General features: G+C 43.8%; 1 protein-coding gene across 2 annotated transcripts; it reads right to left on the bottom strand.

Moving 5' to 3' along the window:
• Positions 1-1,693: 1,693 nt before the first annotated feature.
• On the bottom strand, positions 1,694-20,947 carry TICRR (TOPBP1 interacting checkpoint and replication regulator). 2 transcript variants are annotated; one of them, XM_068958526.1, is made up of 22 exons: positions 20,255-20,947; positions 19,398-19,680; positions 18,566-18,807; positions 18,070-18,313; positions 17,400-17,532; positions 16,022-16,164; positions 15,086-15,298; positions 13,973-14,121; positions 13,061-13,155; positions 12,617-12,710; positions 12,369-12,448; positions 11,744-11,986; positions 11,045-11,141; positions 10,711-10,783; positions 9,697-9,837; positions 9,080-9,170; positions 8,532-8,593; positions 7,531-7,680; positions 6,643-6,800; positions 4,113-6,408; positions 2,509-2,619; positions 1,694-2,149 (listed from the first exon to the last, which is right to left on the bottom strand). In XM_068958526.1, the coding sequence occupies exons 1-22, from the start codon at positions 20,909-20,911 to the stop codon at positions 2,031-2,033; spliced, it is 5,874 nt and encodes a 1,957-aa protein (XP_068814627.1). In that variant the 5' UTR covers positions 20,912-20,947; the 3' UTR covers positions 1,694-2,030. The 2 variants fall into 2 exon arrangements, with proteins under 2 accessions (XP_068814627.1, XP_009679881.2); XM_009681586.2 differs by having other exon boundaries at positions 7,531-7,686; positions 20,255-20,945.
• Between the last annotated feature and the right edge of the window lie 673 nt (positions 20,948-21,620).

The raw sequence follows: 21,620 nt of genomic DNA, 5'->3' as shown, positions 1-21,620 counted from the left end.
CAAGCAATAACCTGCTTTGGAGCACTTTTTTCTTACTCTTAAGAGCACTTCCAGTCAGGATGTAAGGGAGATGAAATATGAGCCTATAACCTAGCACTGACAAGATCCACCTGGGAAAGGGGGACATAAATTTTAACACTCCTGGCAGAGCAGGAAATGAAAGCCTTGCTACCTGCTTTAAGAAGGGCAAAAAAGGTAAACTGCAGCTGGGTTCTACCTGATGCCAAAAACAAGCCACTTCTTCAGCCTGAAGTGAGGAACACAGCTACCACAACTATTATTTGAGCAGTAACATACGCTAACTTAAAAGCTAGTATCTGCAGTAGGAGGAGAATGGGAAGGTGATTCCTACATACTTCATCTTGCCTATAGGGGTTTTTCTCATCCTTCTCTTTTTTAAAAATGGAACTTAACATTGAGGGCTCTAGGTGCATCTAAGCTACAAGATATTTAAGCCTTCATTTTTTATTGTTGAAAATAAAGGCCTTCAGCAGCAAGAAAAAAAAAAGAAGGAATCCCTCCTACTCTCTCAGAAATAGTCATCTTTGAGCCCAAAGCACATGTATCAATCCACATCCTTCTACTAGGTGCGCCTCTCACTCTAGCAAAAAAAGCCCAAGTGCATCATACATTCTTTCTTGGCCAAGGGAACTGGGCAGTTTTTGTGAAAACCAGAAATGGCATTACCAGGAAGCATGTTCCATTCAACATTTAGTGGAATAGCATTCAACAATGCTGAAGCCTACTTTTGATAACATCTCCCTCCGGAAAAGCCTTAAAACCATTTAATTGCTATGCCTGGCTTTAGGATGACCTCACGCTATTGTTGTGGCCCTTTGCTTTGTGTATGTTCAGGGGACACAGTGGGATGACTTCCCTGCTGTGCACAGCCAGATCTCTCCTAAAGCAAAAATTCAGCCCTCTGGGGGAGCTTTGGGCTACAAGATAACACATGATTTCAGCCCCTCATGGGCTATGTTTTAGTCACTGAATCACAGCTCCTGCTGTCTTCATGTGCTCTCATTCTAACCCCACATCTCATAGATGATTAGTCACTATCTAATCAATGACACAGTTTGGGGTGGGGGGGAGGGGAAGGAAGGGAGAGATCTTTGAACTGTTATCTCCAATTATTCCATAAAAGTTTTACCTCAAGGAAGTTTCCCCAGGGTCCTCTCTGGACCATTACAACCTTCCAGAACAGAAGGGCAACAAAATTACTCTATCAGCAACAGTTGCACTGGTACCAGATCTACTCATCCAGCAACTCCAGATCCAATTCTGCTGCCAAAGGGCAGGGCAGGAGCAGATCTGAATGGTTAGACTGGTCCATTTTAAGAAAAGGAGAGAGGAAGGGGACATCAGACTCCCCCCCCCCCCCCGCCCCCTTCCCTGTTGCCAGCTAGGTAGTCTCTCTGTTTCTCTGTAATCTCTTCTGGCATTTGACAGCTATTTCTCAGCTATTTGAACTCATTAACCTGTCAGAGAATTAATCTGCTTTTTTGTTATTTTTCCTGCTAAGCTGGCAAACTGGATACAGCTCACAGAGGGATAGAGTTAGTGTCAGAGCAAGAGGAACAGCAGGAACACGCAACCGGTTTTGTACACATTCACCATCAGCGCCCTTCCTGAAGCCACAATCCCTTGTCCACTACTTGGGATAGAGCCAGATTTCTGAGCAAGTGACACAAAATAAAAATTCAGGTCATTTTATTTTACAAGACAGGTGTAGAAAATGACAGTTCTCCTTACCTAGTGGAACTGAACCTTCATTGCAAAACCCAGTTATCACATGCAGCAGAAGTGCCAGAAAAACTGAGCTAGGTTTTCAATGGATGGAGAGACACTCCAGTTGAAGTTAAAAACTTTTAGAGTGGTCTCTACTCCCCCTATCACGTGCTTGCCTCCTGCCTCTCGCCAATGCAGACAGCTCTAGGACAGCACCAAATATCCTTGTCCTTGTTTAAAGTCATGTTGTATAGCTGACATGATAGGAAGCTTCCCACAGCATTCTGTTCTGACTTCCAACTTCAGCTAAGCAGCTTTTTCCGTGAGTAAGTCCTGCTAAGGGGACGCTTCCTAGAAGCCGCACTGTGGCACGGAGACAACTCCTGGTTGGCAATATCTTGGAAGGCATCCGACTCCTCTTCTGCAAACACAAAGAAAAAGTTAAAGCCATGATTTGCCAAATGTACTGCTTAGTGATCCTAAAGAGCCCAGTATCAACTAGAAGCAACAGCAGTAGTAAACTGCACTGTATGGCAGCCTATTCTACTCTTCAGCATTGCCTCCCCTCCCTTTCGAGCTTCCCAGCGCAGAGCAAGTGTCTTGAAGGCCCATGAAACAGCGACACTGCATACAGAAGTGGCAAATACATCCAGAGGCTTTCTGCACAAAGACTGGTCCCTAGGATAATACTCTTTCATTCTCATTGGGATATAGGCATACAGAAAGTAAACCTAGATAGTTTGCTTGAGCCCAGCCTTTCCTCACAGCACAAGTGGTTACCTTGAGCACGTTTTCTCCAAGATGGTGTCTGTCCCTGGCACAGCAGTGGAGACTGGGTCAGTGCCAGAAGGCTGCTGGCAGAGAGAGCGCTTTTCACCGGTGGAGTTGAACCTGGAGAAACACAGTAAGATACTGCAGCAAACTGGCAACTCATTGTTTTCAGGTAAGTCTCATACACAGCCCTTATTTGACCTTTCAGCTTTCATTAACATGCAATACTCTGAATTTATCTGAAACAAAATCCAAGCTGGTATAGCGGCTTTTTTGGCACCAAAGGATGTAAAAGCAGTCTGAAATGAGCTCTCAGCACATTTAATTTTACTAAAAGGTTTAGCAGAAAAGCACTTCACTTTTATTAAATATATCTTTACTTTTCAGTCAACTCAGTGTCCAAGAGGAAAATCATTGTTATGATCACGATGGTTTGGAAATACGAAAGAGACAAGGTTTGCAGGTACAGATAGTGTCTTATAAGATCAACTGACAGCTAAACACTGCTATTATTTCACATCCTGATGTTGCTTGAAAGTCTGCCCATTTTTCTCCAGTGACATCAGTTGTTCTAGTAAGACACAGCCTCTGTAGATAAACCTTACCAAGCAAGCAGCAGCAGACACTTTGAAACTTAATGCTTCAGGCCATGTGCTGACCATAGGACAGCAGCATCTGCCATTACCATTATAGTAATGTTTACACCTTACAGACTAAGACTACTTTGCTGTTAATTTTAGTTTCTAGAACAAGATTGGATTAAGTATTTGGAATCAACAAGGCACTGCTTACAGAGCCGAGACAGCCTGTTTCACCAAAGGTCAACTAAACTGTCAGCACCCACAGTAGAATAAAAACAAATTTAAACTTCAATGCCTACTGATACAACATTATGTCTAGCAAGGCAAACACTTCTGTACAGTTGCACTTCTGATTTACACATCAAATTGGCACTATTATGCTGGCAAATAAGAAGGTTGGAACACCAATATATACCAATACATATCCATAGGACCAACTTCTGTAATGTTCTACCCTGAGAGCACCAAGCCCTAGACTTTATACAGTTGGGTACAGCATTAAACAGGCACTGGGCAGAAATAGCTAGTGGCATCAGACAAACACAGATTCGCTGCCTAGTCTAATCTCAAAAACATATCGTGATAGAAGCTTCCCTCAAGTAACAATTTGTGTTCCATCCCATGCATCCTAGCTGCCTTGCAGCACCTTTTATCACTTGATTTTTCACATCCATTCACTTCAACAAGTTAGCCATTGGACGCAATAGCGATCCTTTCTCATAGCCCAAGCTCTTAATCTTTCCAAGTAAATTCCTCCAGGCTTCTGCTCTTTCACGTTTCTCTGATTCCCCAATTGTTAACATACCAATAGCTGAACTCCTCATATATGATCTGCAACCTGCCTATAACTACTTCTCCACTATCATAGGGCAAAATTACCCTGTATGCCATTTACAGGCCACTCTCCCCCTGCATTTCATTCTCCCTCAGATACAGTCAGACAAAAACCAGTTGTGTTCTGTTTCTCGCCTATCCTACGTTTTTAAGGCGTCTCTGAATTTCAATGGAACATCACTCATGCCACTTAATTACCTGACAAAAGGAAGACGTTATCATCCCCTACGCAACTGCGTCGCACAGGAGTTACGAGTGAACATGCTCTGGGTTTCTCGGGAAGCGCAGTGTCTGCGCTTGTTTTGCTTTCCTTGCTCTTGTCTTGAAAGGAGCCAATGAGATCCAAGTTGAACATATTAGTACAAGCTCTCTTAGCTTCATGCTTTTCCTCCTTTTCTGGTGATAGATATGTAAAGACTCGCTTCCGAGATTTAAGGCCAAAAGTCTCAAAGGCAGTATTCTCATCAGTTCCGGGTTCAGAGTCACTAGGAGATGGCTGATCCTGGAGCCTGCAGACCCCTTCCAGTTCAAATTCCCCAAAGGTATTTGTCACTTTGCTGCTGCAGTGCTCCAAGATTTTCATCTCCTCCCCTCTGTCTGTTGATGTTCTCTTTGTTTCATCTGCATTCTTCTCACTTTGAGCACAGCTAGCATTAGCAGTGCTGCCAGCAGCTCTCTTTCGCCGAGGCCAATCTTTGATAGCCTCAGGGGTAGTCTTCCCCTTCTGCTTTGGGGAAGGTGTACACGGAACTCCCGCTTCCAAGGGAGATGGGGAGGTGGTGTTGGAGGCACAACTTGTTGGGGTGTATGACTGGCATATGTAGGTCTGTCCTCCACCTTTCCCAGGAGTACTGTGGAAAGAGCGAAAGCAAGAGGGCGAAACACAGGCAGCTGCTAGTTTTTCTGGGTGCTTGCTACACCAGGTCACAGCAAGATCACCAAAGGGGCTTTCTCCTCCCTTGGGTTTGCCGGCATTTGCTTCAGACTGAACTTCCAAAGCTGAGCAAGAGCCAATTTTCTTAAAGCGAAGCTTGGGCAGTCCTGAAGCTTGCATTTCAAGTTCAACTTCGTAAGTTGGAGGGCTGTCAGAAGGCAGTTGGCAATAGTTTTTAGGAACAGAGAATTTGGCTGGAATTTCAGGATTTCCCAGCCGCGCTGCAGCCTCCCGCTGCCTCCTATCTGCAGTGCAGCGCAAAGAATAGGCAGAAGCAGACTTTGGCACTGCAGGCAAAGCATTCAGGACAGATCTGGAGTGTCTCTTAAGACTTGGAGCTTTCTGCACTGTATACTCCTCTCTCACTGTTCTTGGTTCCAAATCATCATTGCCTGCTTGAGAATCACTAAGGAAGGACTCACAGGTGTTTGCACTGGAGTGACCCTCCTTAACCAACTGCTCACGCTCTGTCTCAGCATTCAATACCTGTACCTGCCCTCCAGCACAGGGCTTAGGAGAGAAATGTTTTCCCAAGCTTTTCTGGTCCTTCCTTGGAGAAGGATTTTGAGTTACTGTACATACTTGTTTATTTTTCTCTGATACAGGGGTATTTTCAGGAATTTGGGTATTACAGAACCGGAGACTTTCTACAGAAGAGCTACCACTGTCATTATCAGATTGATTATCCTTATTTCTAGAAGGTGTTGCACACAGAAAAATGAGGTTCTCTCCTCCAGAATTTGGTTTGCATTTGGACCGCTCAGGTGTGTGGAGCGGGGATCTCAGGGAAGTGCCAGTGAGGCCAGGAGATAGAAGAGACGCTTTAGGTGTGTTAAGTTCCCAGTCAAACTCCCTAATTTGTGTGTGGAAAGGAGAGCTGGTTGCCAGAGTGTTTGTGGAATTTGCACAGAGAAGAGAACTGAAGGGAGGGTCTGCCCTCCCAGTGAGCTGTGAGGTTTCTACCCTCAATGGGCTGGTATGTAGTTTTGAACCTGAATCTTCAGGTTTTCTGGGAGTACTTTCCATTGCTAGAGGTGCCAATTTTGACTGCATCTGGTTTTCCTCTGGGAGTATCTGCCTCCGAGCACTAACTGGAGATGCTGATTTTGAGATAGATCTCAAGGAACGTCTTGGAGTTTGAAGATCTGTAAAAGATTTTTCCTGGAGGGTAGATGTGGAAGAAGCATTTGGATTTGAATCCTTCAAAGGTAATAATGAAGCATCAAGCATTCTGAACCCCTCCTTTTCTGGGGTTTGTAAGCCAACCTGTTCGTGAGAAGGTGAAAGTCTTTTTAAAGGAGAAAAATCTTCACAAGTTACTCGTAGTAAGTGAACCCTCTTGCTTTCCGTTAATGCAGATGGTGACGTGACCTTTTGTCTAGGATGAGAAAAGTACTTTCCCAAGCACTTAGCTGCAGTCTGCTTAGCAGCTGGACTTTTGCCAGGAGTCCTCTCCAACTTCTGTGGTGTCCTGTGGAGAGTGCGAGGTGATCTCCTCGGTAGTTTACTGGCAGAATTCAATGGTTTCTGGGCGGCCCTATGAGGTGTTTTTTTGGGAGTCTGCAGGGGAAGAGTGAGCAAAGAATCATACTTGTTCTGTTCCAGCACTATTTATCTATCCTTCCTGATACTTTTTTCCTCGAGATTTAAAACACAGGAACTGTTTGGTTAAAGATCCTACACAATTTAACATTAAGTTTATGACGCGTAGGTCTGATTAAGCATGAATAGAAAAAGGGAGTGGGAGGAAGAAAAAAGGAAGAAAAAAGGAAAAAAGCAAGCAAGTGTTTCTACCTGACAGGCAATTGCCTCCTCTAAGTTTAAGGAATCTTTTCTTGTTCTCCTCTTCCCAGGCGAATGCTTCATTACAGGACTACATGTGTCAATGACTGCTCCAAAGAAAAACCTCTTGGGAGTCTGGACAGTGGGACTCTCAGAATGCACCTTAATGCCTATAAAGTGGAACAGTACAATTGAACTAACAACAAGTAGCCTGATACAAACAATTGTCTCAATCACTTCAGATGTATGGACAGGTAACGTACAAAACCTAAAGTCCTAGCACGTTCTTTTCTAGCCAAATTTTAAAGCTGCACCAGAATTGTTATTTCCCCATCTAAAAACTAATATAATCTGCAGACAGAGTCTCTAGAGAAAAGAAAAGGTATAAAAATAGTCCAACCTTATTCTATTTATAGCTCACAACATAAAAGAGGTCTGGTTCATGACTAAGGATCCTAGTAGGTATAATATAAAGAACTAAGTGTCACCATTTATAGCTGATAATCCTACTGAAGGAAGCCAAAGAAGATCCCATCAGTCTTTACTTTATGCTCCCACAGAGGAGACAATACCTTTAGGATCTCTCTCTCTCATATTTTACAGGGACTTGACTACATTTACAGAATGCAGACTGACAATCAGTGGTATTCCGTTTGATGGGCCTGACTGGTTTTGAAGTTGGCAGCGTATTCATCATAGAAATAGCTGCTTTTCTTTCTCCTATATTCAGATTCCCATTTCAAAAATGATTAACTAGGACAATTCTCTGTCTACAGAGAACATTACCTGACAGCTCTTAAGAGTTTCTCATAGAAATCTTGAGAAATCTCAAATCAAACCAAACTTAGAGCTATCCACTCCACATCAACAATATTAGCCTGCTCAAATCCCATTCAGTACCTGCTGCATCTTTCTGAGTATAGCTCTCTTCTTCTAGTCCTGGATGGATTTGCTGCTTATTTCGTGAGCAAGGCTGTGCAGTGGAATAGAAAATGCCAGAGTGGGTCCTATTCAACAACAGTTGTTTGATGCGTGGACTTCTTCTTAAACCTGTTTCTGAAAGGTAAGAATATCAGAAATTGGGCCTTCTTTTTCCCCTCAACAATTGAGATAGAAACTTTGAATGCATTTGACACTTTTTGGCGCGTGTGCTTGTCAGTTATGAACTGTTCCTGAAGCTATCTCACATAAAGAGGCAAATATGAAGAGCTGAGGGAGAAAAACAAAAAACCCAACAACCCTTCAACTTCCTAGGAGATGTGGAACACTAATGCATACAAATCTCTTTCAAAATCATGGTCCCCTTTCCCAAGTGAGAATTACTCTCATCCCTCTAGCAATTATATGGAAAGGAATACTAGAAAAGCATGTTTAAGTCAAGTTGCATCATTAGTTAGTTCTCCTGCCTCTTTTCACTATTGATCTTCCTGCTTGCCCAAGCATGCCATTTTCTTCTTCCTTCCTGAGTATAAGAAACAGCAATAGCAAGTATGACACAGCCACATAGTTCTGTGGAACATCTCTTTTTTATTACAGTAGAAAGCAGAGCAATGATGTGGTCCCAGCACAACACGTTGGGAAGCTACATTCAAAAACAGCATATCCAGGGTGCTGATTTGACAGTTAATCACAGCACAGAGAGCAAAACGCTAGCTCAGAATCTTGTTCACCCTTGAAGTGAATCCACCCTTGTGGATTTCAAGTTACAAGACTTTTTTAATCTCTACAATAAAGGGTTGCCAAAGCAGTAAGCAGCAAGTGGAGCACAGACGCCTCCGTAGAACCACAAACGGAATAGCTGCATACTTTTATATTGACTACTTATGGACTATCTAAGCTGAAGCATGCTCTTATGAGCTACATCCCAACAGAGGCCCTTATTAAAGAACACCAGCACTTACCACATATGGTCTTCTCTGGAGATTCTTCTACAACACCAGTGTCGAAACCTGGATCGGAGGACCTTGAGAAACACCAAAAATTTTGGACTCAGCGTATTGTTCACATTTGCAAAAAGAGAACTTACCATGAAAACCGAAAAGCAGTGCTATATTCTACAACAGAACATTGCTTTGCGGGCTACTCAGAATGAGCAATTAGGAGGCACTTCCCCACCCCCTAACACTTGACTGGGCATAGGAGCCTTTCTAGCTGTAGTATAGCTAACAGTCTCACGTGGAAACAATGCTAGATTTCAGCTTGGACTCCACAAGTTACAGCACAGGCCTTTTCTCTGGAAACCCTGGAAGCAACAACTAAACCTAAACAGCAATTTGCTGCAGGAATGAGGGTACCTCAACTTACATGATGAAGCAAGCAGTATTTCTCCCCACTCAGACAACGGACCTTAAGAATCTCCACCAGTTCTCTTGCTATCTTAGGTGAAGGCGACATTTTGACCACAAAGCATGCAGCACTTACTGAAGAAATTCAGAAACAGCTCACTCACCGGCCCTTGATCTGTTTATGTAGTAGTCTTCTGGAGATCTGTTTATGTAGCGGTGTCTCTGCAACTCTCTTGGTCAATAGCTTGCGATGATCTAAAAACAAATCAAGCAAGAGAACTCAGAACTGTATTCAGAACATAATTCTAAAGCAGTTAGGATGAATAAAGAAATACATTTTCATATAGGCTTCAGCTTAAGAACGATAGCCAATACAGAACCATTGTGCATTGGTCTCCCTCTGCTCATAAACTCTGAAATACCTATCAGATGATAGCTTAATATCTACATTCCTCTCCACCCCTCCAATATAAAAATAGGGACTATTAATAAAATGTCAGTTGTAATTAACCTACTCTGATAATTTGCATTCTTCATCTTTAATTCACATGTCCTTTTAACCAAGCAATTTATTGAATTCCATACACCTCAAAGAAAAAAATTAAGAGATAGGTTTGGGTTTCAATACCATCCTGTTCACTATCCAAACATTGCAATGCTCACCTGAAGTATTTTCTCCTTCATTAAAAACATAATGCAATTAGTTGTTTCATAGAAGTGAGAATGCAAGAATAGGAATTTTAGTAAAAGCTCTCCTCTAGCAATCCCACATATGTCCTACCTTTAGCACCTTCATCAGTGCATTTGTATCTTAGGCCTTCCACAGCAGATACTGACTGACTTCTAGGCATCTTTTTCACAGACCTTTTTGACGGTGAAAGTCCATCTTCATTGAAAAGGTTCCTCCTTACCTTTGTAACCTCTAAGAAGCAAGACAAAGCAAGAAGTGATCATATAAAGAGAGGATTTAAAAAAAAAAAAAAAAAAGGCAGGGGGAATATCACAGAAAGATCATTTTGGCAGGGCACTAGGACAGAAACACCCTATACCTGTGTAAGGAAACAACTTGTCAGAAGGCAGAAAAGCACTGAAGAAAATTTTTTCTGCTACTGGATACTATCACTATCCATGTCCTTCTCAAAATCCACCCTGGAATTTTTTTTTTTGTTTGTTTTTTTTAAAAGCACAAGTCTGCATTTTTCATACTTTCCAGCAATAAACTACAGACAGATGCCATGACAGAGAGAGCAGCCAGTGAATTTCCAAGATACAGTAACATGGAGTGGGCTACAAAATCTCAGTCGAAGCACACGTAGGCTCCGGAAAGGGGTGTGAGATCGAGTTTTATGAAGCATTTTAAGAAGAGACATCCTGTTTCCAGACTTAAGGCTATTCACCTAAATCTGCCTGCAGGGTTATCAGATACCTAAGCAGATTGTAGTATCTTCTGGCTCTCTCAGAGGGGTGAGCAGTTCTAGGGTCTACTGAACACAGAGATGTCCTGTTTAGGACTAAACTCCTGTCCTCGTATTTTTTTCCCAGGATAAGAAAGATAAAAATAACTTCAAGATTCAAGGAAGAACTGACAGGTTTCCTATTCAGGACAAATAAGTAAAGTCTTCTGCATGTGTGAATGCACACATAGCACAACGCTAAGCTTTTACAGAATTTTGCAAAGCTTCCTGCAGATTTCCAGCATACCTCAGCACGATTTCATCATGGCTTACTAAAACTTATAGCGAGAACAACATGTGCTGAAGACACCTTTCCACAGAAAAGCTAGAAGTCGATGTACCTTGCACTGCTTCTTTCTGCGGCAAAGGCATTTGTTGGGATTTCTCAGTGGCAAGGCAAGACCGAGAGTTCTCCTGAAACAAAAAAAGTTAAACTCACTGGCAGTTTAAGGTTACAAGCACTACAAACGAATGCAAACAGCAAGCTCCAAACCACACATTTACACATTAGTTAATTTTCAGGCTCTCCAAAGTGATTTCGGCTTCCATACAGCTGATATAGGGCACACCTACCGAGTGAATAGACTGCAAGATTTTGCACTCAAGTCTCACTTCATAATGTTGATGCACCCCTGCAGGAGCAACCTACACAGGATCCTTCTGGGAAAGCTTTACCTTTCTGATGGGATTCTTGGCTATCTTGGGAATCTCAATTTGACGCAAGTTCTGCGATGCTTCTGTCATGCTCCTGTGCCTGGCTAATATGTTATTCCTTTAGAAATCATGAAACAAAAAAGTTAAATCAGAAGCGTAGTTACCAACTTATAGGACACCTTAAGCTAGGGTTTGACTCTAGACATAGGAAGTCTTTACCTATTATCATATTGCAAGTTTTGTGTTGGTACCTTATTTATATTGCAAACTATCTTTCAATGTCAAAACATAAATAGCTGTAACTAACTCTAAGGCAGATATTAAAACTTATTTCTTAATTTGTTAAGATGAACATAAGGTTCCCAGTTCAGAGTCCTACAATAAGCTGCAGTCTTAACTTTAATCATTTGTGGTCATGCACTGCACAGTACAACACCCTTCTCTTACGGGAGAGGATTATACATCTGTGTAGATTTCGACCCGTGCAGAAAATACGCATACAGAATCAAGGTCACACTTCCATATAACCAGCAACAGGGAGTTAAAATGAAAAGTGGGAGACCTTAATATTCCCTCAGGCACACAGTGCTATCAGCAAACGTCAGCTTGCCCCACCTAGCGATCCAGAAATAGAAAGCAGACTAACTGGGCTGCAGTTTAGATAGCTCCTCAGTCCCAAACCAGGCTGCAACAAGCCGCCTTTCCATTTGGAATTGCTACCTTCTTTTTTTGGCAGATCGGGTGCGCAGCTCCTCCAGCTGATCACTCTCAGTGCATAGGGAAACCGTATTGGGAGTCAGGGCAGATGACAGAGAGTGTGGAAGGGCTGGAGACTTGCTATCCAGAGTCACTGAGTCATCACTGAAGAAGTCTGAAGGCAGAACAGATGCCAGCTTTGGGGGTATTTGTGTACCTAAACTGTAGTAGAGATCTCCAAGGGTCTTCGGTATAGAATCCATGTAACTAGAGCATCAGAGAGAACTCGCATCAAATAGAATACACCATAAAACTCTGTCAGTGTTTCAATCCCAAGTTTTGAACTAAATCTTTGTTCTTCAGCTCCAATTAAAACAAAAAAAACCCTACATTACTGAAAAATAAGTTAACTGTGGTTTTTTTTTTTTTTTTATTTGCTAAACAGCCACCTTCTCTTCAATCAAGATTAGAGAGCAACAAGTAGAATGCATCCAAGCTTGTCAAAAAAAAAAAAAAAAAGAGAAAAAATATCACAAAAACACCGTAAGTCAAGAAGACTTACGTAAGTCAGAAGACACCGTAAGCCATAAAAGACATCCAGCCAAAACCACAATCCCCAATACTTATTTAGTCACCTTAAGGAACTTACGATGCTAGTATTTCCTCTAGAAATTTTGTAAGGTATCCTGGGTCCTCAGTCACGCACAAAATACGCAGCATCTCTGTCATCTAGAAGAAAAAAATCAAGTGGGAAATGGATGAAGCTGTAATAGCTGCAACACCAGATTCTTTAGCACAGAATACAAAATGTTACAGTAAAAGCAGGAAAAACCACAGGTTCCAGGCCTACATTCCTGGTCCCATCCAGAAACCCAACCAAGTCTATAATTTACTTGCCTCCTCTAAAAGCTGCTCCATTTCATCGGTGTTGCTTTGTAGTGAAGGGCACTGAAGACACAACTCTAGACGCAAAAACACCTGAAGTCGGCACCTACGTGAAAATAAGTAGTCATTTATTGCCCTTTTTTCTCATGGAAATAGCTTATTTCGCTCAAAAGGCTTGCTTAAAAAGCAGTAAGGATGACTCCTCTCGGCAGCATAGATTTGGTTAGTATTTGCTTTTGGTGGCAGGGGAGACACTTCATTTCAGATAAAGACTGTGATGCCTATCATACAGTGCATGTATTCACATTTAAAGAAATGTTTTTACTGTCACCACAGATTCTCCCTGGAAGATTTACCCATGTAAATATCTTTCAATTCGTACAAAAAGCCACCAGTAAAAATTGCTAACCAACTCCATAGTATCTTAGAAGTGGCAGTAGATAGTGCATCTCATACTCTCTAACTTTGGTTTCCTTCTCTGAGCCATGCTGTTGTCTGAGGGTTTTGCTGGTCTTCAGGAGATGGCTTCTGACTCTTTCCACACAGGCCACCTGCAGACACACAATTACAAAGACTTCAAGTGTGTTCCCTCTCCACATGGCAGGTTCTTCTCCTCACTTGCTCAGTTCTCTCAGAAATGGCTCAACTCCTCCCTCTCCTTAAAGAGATTCTCTCTTCCACTTTCAGTAGTAAAGTTGTGTTGAAGTAAGACAAAAGAAGAACGTATAGCTTGAAATCAGTAAAAAAGTCATAGGCCTGCTTGCAGCTTTAGGACTTTTAAGTAACTATGGATCTGTCTTCCACAGTATTCTCTTCAATTAGTCACAAGCTAACCAGTTTTTGTTTCTAAGCAAGCAAGTTACAATCCTTAAAACTATTTCTTAACTTAAGAAAGCCCTTCAGCACGCTCTCTCTTCTAGGAAAGTAGTAGGTGTAGATTAACCATGTAAGGCAAACCCAGAAACACAGCTTTTTAAGATATGTTTTTTTTAAAAAAACATTTCGAATACTTGCTTTGAAAAATTAGAATTCAAAATGAGACCGATGTTAAAAAAACCAAACAAACAAACTATTGCAGCTTTTAGCAAAGGTGTAAACCAAAAACTGAATCGGATTTTCTTAAATTCCTTACAATTATCCAAAGTCCTTCCACATTGTGAGAGCTCTGATAACACAGCTTAGAATTTTTTGGTCACATGCATCTCTACAAAACCTTACAGTAAGATGAAATAAAGGTAATCTGAACTGGAAGTCAAAGCTCTTGCTATTTCAGTAGCAATCCTGCCATGCAGTTTCAGTCAGATCATGAACACTCCTACAGTATAAATACTGTACCTATGATCTTCATGCTCCCATGCTCTTCCCTACCTCTTTCTCTTTGGCATCTTGTATTTTCAGGAACCTTTTAATGGCTGTGATCATACTCTGGGCACACATAAACGAAAGAACTCCCTCCGCAACAGCCTTCTGGTAGCTCGCAATTAAGTGGGACAGTAGTTCCTCCTCAGTTTTGAAGCCTGTGACAGGGGAATGTTACAAGTTAACTAAATGCCAGTTCACCACAGCTTACTGATACAACACTCACTCCAGCTAAAGCAGGGGAAAAAGAGGTCATTAAGAAAGAAAAAAAATAGCACAGCTTTGCTACAGCAGAGACACATCCAGAGCACAGAACACTAAACAAAAGCAGTCCCAGGTGCAGACCCATGGCAAGCGATAAGCTATGGCCCAAACAGATCAGAGCAAGAGTTCATGTTACTGCAACATCGTAACCCTTGGCCCACCAGTCCCAAAAAATAGCAAAAAAATTCCTGACCCTAGAAGTCAGAATATAAGAACAACTAGCACAGGAAAACTTTCTACCACAAATTTCCTTTCTATAGCCAGAATCTCATTTCTGATGAAGGCTAGACTTGTAGCTTAGACTCTTGCTTAGTGTAACAATGGGTAAACAACTTCATTTCCAGACCATGAAAATAAAAACCTATACACTGGCACTGAGACTAAAGTCCATGAGCGCTCCCACCCACAGCAGTAGCACGTCTTCTCCAAAGTCTTCAAGAGGATAGAAGCAGATCAGCACCAAAAGTGTCTTCACAGATATCATTTGGTTCAGAAAGAAACATGGTCAAGAAAGTCCCTTTATTTTTGTTCTACTAATAAAGAGGACTGCATTCCACTTGCACCTCGATGGGTGCTTTCTTTTATTTCCCTTGGTAAAAAGGGGTTTCTTATCAATCCTTTCATATGGGGGCGGGGCACAAATACTAAGCCCCAGAGTAATTATAACTAAGTCTTTACAGACTAACCAGAAGGGGGGGAAAAAATAAGAAAGTAATTATCATTCTGTGCCAACCTGAAGACTCAGAAATCAGAACATGTCTGCTGCATAGCTCCTAGTACTCCATTATTTTCCTTCCCTCTCCCTTCCATAAAGATCCCATACGACTGCCTACAGATATCAGAACTGATAACACAAACCTATTGATATTTTGAACGTCTTTTCCTTTTCTTCCAGCTTTTCATCCAGTCTTTTTGCTGAAAGCTTCTGAGGGACCTTCTCATTCACTGCTGGTGGCACACCATCAGGTTGAAACTTCTGAGCTTTTACATTTAGTCTTGCTACATTCAGCATCTGCAGGGAGCGGGGCATGGTCTTCATCTTCTGCCTGACTGGAGTTCGGGGAACCCCACCTGCAATGCCACAAAAAGGGATTTCTACCATCACCACAGCGGAGCAAGAATTCCAGCTGAGGGACAGCATAATACTGATCAATTCCTACGCTGCTAGCAAGTAAGGACAGTAACCTTCTAGTTGAAGATGTGGTCTGAAGGCTTCTATTTCTCTGTGAAATAGATGTACAGGGAGCACAGCAGGTAGACACTTCTCTAAATATAAAGAGAGTTACAATCCTTGTTCTGCACAGGAAGGGAAGCTGCATAAACAGGACGTAATCTTGTGTCACAGAAATAGAAGTAATCAGAGTAAAATGCAGGGATACATTAGATCAGGATATATGCAGCTTTGGCTAGTGTATTGAAATGCAGTGATGAAACTCTTCCTAGAAAAGAGAAAAAATGTTCAACTTTTCCAAATCAAAACAGAGTAGAGACATTGTAATACTTAGTAGTAGTTGCAGGGGTCCCTGCTCCAACAGCTAATGAAACTGCAGAGCTCCACACTGCTTTCTAGCAGTTTTGTTAACCACTCTGTAGCCTTGAATTGCTTAAGGAGTACTTTGGGTTGTACTAAACGACATTAACACATTAATGATGAGGTTTCTAAATTAAACGAAAATCAAAACCGTAACAACAACAAAAAAACATGGAAGTGCGCTATTTAAAAGAGAAGACAGATCTTTAGGCTTCACATATTAACCCAGAATAGTAGCGTGCACATACTCAAGTTATACGTACGTCTCTTTTTGTTATTTCCTGGTCCAGCTGCGGCAGATACTTCACTGGATTTTCTCTGGTACAGCTCAGATAGACTTTCTAAAAGTTCCACTTCAGATTGGTATACATCATCCTTCTCATCAGTAGAATTAACTTGCAGTAACCTGTATCACAAAGCAATTCAGTACAGGTACCAAAAAAAGACGATACCTCTACTCAGCCCTGGTGAGGCCTCATCTGGAGTACTGTGTCTAGTTCTGGGCTCCCCAGGACAAGAGAGACATGGAGCTCCTGGAAAAAGTCCAGTGGAGGGCTAGAAAGATGATGAGGGGACTGGAGCATCTCTCTTATGAGGAAAGGCTGAGAGAGCCGGGCCTGTTTAGCCTGGAGAGGAGAAGACTGAGAGGCGATCTCATCAATGCATACAAATATCTAAAGGGAGGGTGTCAAGAGGATGGGGCCAAACTCTTCCCAGTGGTGCCCAGCGAGAGACAATGGGCACAAACTGAAACACAGGAAGTTCCATCTGAACAGGAGGAAAAATTTCTTTAGCATGAGGGTGACTGAGCACTGGAACAGGTTACCCAGAGAGGCTGTGGAGTTTCCTTCTCTGGAAATATTCAAAACCCGCCTGGACACGATCCTGTGCCACATACTCTAAACGACCTTGCTTGATCAGGGGGTTGGACCAGACGATCTCCATAGGTCCCTTCCAACCCCAACCATTCTGTGATTTTGTGAACTAGGAGGCATGTCACTTGTTCTCACTGCACAGTAACAGGCTGCACAGTAACATCTGAACACACGCTAGCATTCTTCCAGATCCCTGCTCCCCAAAATCTTACCCAGGAAAAACAAAAAACAAAAACAAACAAAACCCACTCTTAGAAGGATCATCAAATCAGAAGCAAAAGTTGCTTTAAGTACAACAGATTCACCACTGACCAATGCCAAGGACATGCACAAGCAAATTTATGCAGACTAAGCCCATTTTCAGACACTTGGCAAGCTCTTCGAAGAAAGCAGGCTTATTTTTCCCTACTAAGTACCAACTGTGATAACAACTACCTTCAACATCTCACAGTTGATCTTATCTAACAATAAAAGGCAAAGTCTGCCACTTGTTCTAGTGCCTTAGGTAATTTTAGGCCACATATCACACCTGAAACGGTCAGCACTTCAGCCCAAACAGACTGCTACCCAGGCATCCTAGGCATTTTTTTGTGATATGCTTTTGCTTCATTATATCTAAGCGTACATAGTAAACTTTGCCCAGAAATAAAAGCATGAAGAGAAGCCTTCCATTCTGTAACTCTGTAGAACCTGCAGCCATACTCCCTAAACAGGAAGTAGAATTACTCATGAATTGAGTATGACCATGAATTACTCAGAAAAATACCTGAATGACTCCATCAGATCTGAACTTGCTCCACAAGCATTCGATGAAGGATACCACGCTTCAAGTACTGAAGGATGCCAGTGTCCTGTACAGGACAGCTCCTGTTGTACCCACTCTGGCATAAGAGTTTCTTCTGAACAGAGACGAAAAAGTAAATCAGAAGGAAGCTAAATGCAATGGCAAAAAGCATTGGCCTTCACAGACACTCTAAAGCAGGTGACTACAAAACTCTGGTCACAGAAGGCAATTTAATAGTCAAAACATCAGGCTGGGAGACTTGCAAGAAGATTCTATGATGCAAAGTAGACCAGCAAAGATTAGTGTCTCTGCAGCCACACCTAAAGGCTTCCCTGGCCAGGGATGGCCCACGTGGCACATTTTAGGAAAACCCACTCTAAAAGCTGGTCACCAAGCACAAGTAGCTATGCTTTACCTAAAAAGGTTAACCCCCACAAAAAAAAAAAAAAAAAGAAAGAAAAAAGTGAAACAGGAAGATAACCACCACAGACCTCTGGATCACAGAGCAAAGCCTGAGCTATAAGAGACAAAACAAACAAGCACCTAAATCACTCTCATTACTGAGGAAATCATTAGCTTTAGTGTCCTCTGCCCCAAAATCAGATCTACAGATGATTAGAAGGAGATAAGTTTTGTATTTCCCAGTGCCTACCAGAACTAGCCAGAGACTCTTCCACTGATGTGTCAATCTTACTCAGCACACTACTAACAATATCCGGGAGGTGAAGGGTATGGTCTTGGGAAGAGCTCTCCACTACATCTCCTTCAAGGTTACATCGCTGAATTTCAGCTGCCTTCTCAGAACAGAATATAATCAGAACTGCAGTACTCTCAGCAAGCGGTGATAAAACAGCAGTGCAGGGGCATGAAGTTCTGGACAGAGACACCTCAGCAACCTACATAAAAAGAAAGGGATGTTTATATTACCTAGTAATACCCAGAGGCCTCAGGTAGTACACAGTTTACAAATAGGTTATAAGCTTGCTTGATTTTCTAAAGAGGGTTCTGAATTTAGACCCAAATGAGCAATCCACAATGCAACAAATACCACTATTACTGTCTTCAGAGCATGACACACAAGACTGTCATTTTTTGGTAACAGCCCATTTCAGAACAGATATTGGTTCAGGGCAAACAGAAAGACTTACCATGTGTAGTTCTTCAGTCACTAGAGTCCTTAAAAGCTGATGAAACAGTGACCTGTTTTGTTCCGCTTGTTCAGCCTGGGAGCTCCGCAATATCCAGCTCTCTGTGAGAAAGTTGCTAGCCTGCATCAAATTCCAACCTGTCAGGGTACCTTTCAGGAAGATATTGACTGGATGCTGTGCTTGTCTTTGGCTCATGGCTAGGGGTTCCAGAATCACCACACAGCTTTCCTGCTTCTCTTCTCCTATGTAAGGTTAAAAAAAAATTCTATAACACGCAAAACAATTTTCATCTGAATGAAGAGACAACTTCAATGCAAGAAAAATAAATTCTGAGATTAAACTGAGAGTAGCTCTGCAGTAAATGTATTACACAACTGACCTCCCCGAGCTCTCATAAAGGAGCCAAGTGCATTAAGGGACCACCAAAGAAAGAGACAACATGCACTGCATGCTCCTTTACAGCTGATCTAATCACTTTTGAAGGTGTTTGTCATTTACCTGTTTAAATGAAGTGAATTAAAGTAGCTGAGATAAAGCATATAGAAGAAAACAGCATACACTAAGCTGGGATCAACAGAGAACTGTTCATACAACCAGACTTCTGAGAAAAATGGAAAACTGAAGAGATCAAGTCTGGAATATGGGCCAATAGCTCTCCTAGGAGAGGCACTGCAGCACATTCAGGACTTTTATTTTTTTTTTAAATATACACTTAGGCTCTTAAATATCTCAAGTTACCTCTATGCATACTGTTCACAAGGGAAACACATCAGGATCCTGCATGAGAAATCAGAGTTATTTCTATGCATGCCTAACTACCGCTTTTTATTACCATGCATGCTGAGAAACAATGTCCCTTCTTGCTGGGGGAATACTGCTTGGAAGGCAGAGGCCTTTGAAAACAAGAAGTTCAAGGTGGAGTCCAAGGGCAGAAGCGCAGTCCATGGCACGAACTGTGACACAGAGGAACTGGAATCTCTAAGAAAGCGAGCACGATCTGCTCCGTGATGACTCAAACATTGCAGTAAGATCTCTGACGACAAAATGGTGCCTCCCGTCTGGTGGATCAGTTCAAACATCGTCCAGTATCCAACATGATCTGGAGATTCAAGTAACTGCAATAAAGCAGCAGACAGGTCTCAAGTTAATTTCGGCAGTGAACTCTATCCAAACAACGAATATAGATTACAGGCCTGTATAGGAACCGGCATATGAAATGCATATAAAGCAATTCAAACATTTACCAAGTGTTTTTATGGACTAAAGTAGCCCTCATAGGAACACAGAAAGGAAAATACCATGCCCATTGAATTAAGAGGTAGCCAGTATCTTCAAGCACAGATTCCTGAATTTAGTATCTAGATAACTGAACTGCCAGTCTGCTTATTCACAGTCCTGAACAGCTATAACTCCTACCTAACTCAAAGCACAAGACAACCCTTTAGTAAACACTTTGCAGTCAGTCAGTCGCTGATATATCTTAATCCCTACAGGGATAACTACCGTTCCAGTTGTTGGCCTCTTGCTAAACAGGATTACTTGGTAGTTATTGGAGACCCTGACCTCTCTTCTTTCCACTTGAAGATTACAGCATAAAACTGCAAACTCTCCCTTCTTAAGTGGGAAGTAATTGAGGAAGACAGTTCACTATCACCAGCAATGCAAAGGTATGCAGCATTCTCCGATTACCTTAGACCACTCGGCAGTGTCCACCCAGTACAGCGTGATCTTCTGGTCTGCAATCAGCTCCTGGACTCTCTTGGGCAAGAGTTTCTCAGCCAGCTCCTGAGCCGTGGGCGGCTCACAAGGGGAAGGGGCGTCGCTGCCAGACACGAACTGCCGCAGCTCCCTCCGGGAGTGGGGGCAGGGGGAGAAGAGGAAGACGGCGTTCACGAAGCCCTCGGGGGGCGGCAGGCTCTCGGGGGGCTCGGCGGCGGCCAGCCCCGTCCTGCGGCTCCGGCGCAGGGGCTTGGCGGGGGAGGCGATCTCGGGGCGGTCCCACTGGTAATCGAGGAGCGTCTCCTTGAGGCCGTTGTGGGTGAGGGCGGCGCGCGGCGCCGGGCCGGGCAAGGCGGCGCCGGGCCCCCGCGCCCCGAGCCGCGCCGCCAGCTCCTCCTCGAAGCGGGCCCAAGCGCGGGGCCCCGGCGGGCGGAAGCCGCCGCCGCCCCGCGAGGCCCCGCCGCGGCCCCCCAGCGAGTCGAAGAACCTGAAGGCCCAGCGGAGGCGGGACAGGCCGAGGCGGCAGCCCAGGTGGTTGAGGAGCCGCAGGGCGCCGAGCTGGATCCGCTCCCGCCGCGCCGGGCTGGCCGTGTCCAGCAGGAACACCACGCTGTGGGAGCACGACATGGCGGCCGGCCGCCCCCCTCCCCCCCGCCGCCAACGGCCGCCTCACAGCGGCGCCCCGCCGCGCGCCAGCCCAACAGCTGCCCGCCACCGCCGCGCGCCGCTCAGAGCCCGCCCGCCGCCATCGCCGCCCGCCCGCTCCGACTGCTGGCGCGCTCGACCGCCTCGCGCCCTCATTGGCTCGCACCTCGCGGCCCGCCCCCTCCCGCGCCGCTCCCCATTGGCCCGCCGCCCCGCCCGCGCTGGCGCCCGCAGGGGAAAGCTCGGGCAAAAGGGCGGGGCGGCGCTGGCTTTCCGGGCGGTGCTCTTCGATGATTGGCCGGACCCCGTGTGGGAGGGGAGCGCGACGTTCCATGACGCGCGGAGAAGGGGGCGGGGCCAGCCGCAGGAGCCAGCTGATTGGCCGCCGCTGAGAATTTAAAATTTAAAGGCGGAAGGGGGAGCGTGGCGGTGATGTCATTTCCTTGCCTCGCTCTCATTGGGCTTTAAAGATGTGACGCCACGCTGTTGTCATCGCCATCACATCAGTGTGGTAGTCAGGGTCTCCGAGCCTAATGGCGACTCCAGCGCTGCCTGTGCAGGCCTAGTCGAGCTGTAATTGAGCGCTGGTCTAGACCTGTCGAAAATGTTTGTCTCCAGTGAAAACCCCTTTCAGAATCGAGCTCCTGCAGCAGTCAGAAGCCACTTTCCTTCAGCCATAAGTGGTCTGTGG

Source organism: Struthio camelus, chromosome 12 (genome assembly GCF_040807025.1).
Source record: "Struthio camelus isolate bStrCam1 chromosome 12, bStrCam1.hap1, whole genome shotgun sequence".
Taxonomy (NCBI): Eukaryota; Metazoa; Chordata; class Aves; order Struthioniformes; family Struthionidae; genus Struthio; species Struthio camelus.
This window is presented reverse-complemented; position numbering and strand designations above follow the sequence as displayed.

What these genes read in the sequence shown, in the direction of transcription:
- TICRR (XM_009681586.2), bottom strand. Translation starts at nt 20,911, where the DNA reads ATGTCGTGCTCCCACAGCGTGGTGTTCCTGCTGGACACGGCCAGCCCG. An exon ending in TGACTGAAGAACTACACATG is followed by an intron (nt 18,314 to 18,565) that starts GTAAGTCTTTCT and finishes CTTTTTATGTAG; the next exon opens with GTTGCTGAGGTGTCTCTGTC. An exon ending in CCAAGAATCCCATCAGAAAG is followed by an intron (nt 10,784 to 11,044) that starts GTAAAGCTTTCC and finishes TTTTTGTTTCAG; the next exon opens with GAGAACTCTCGGTCTTGCCT.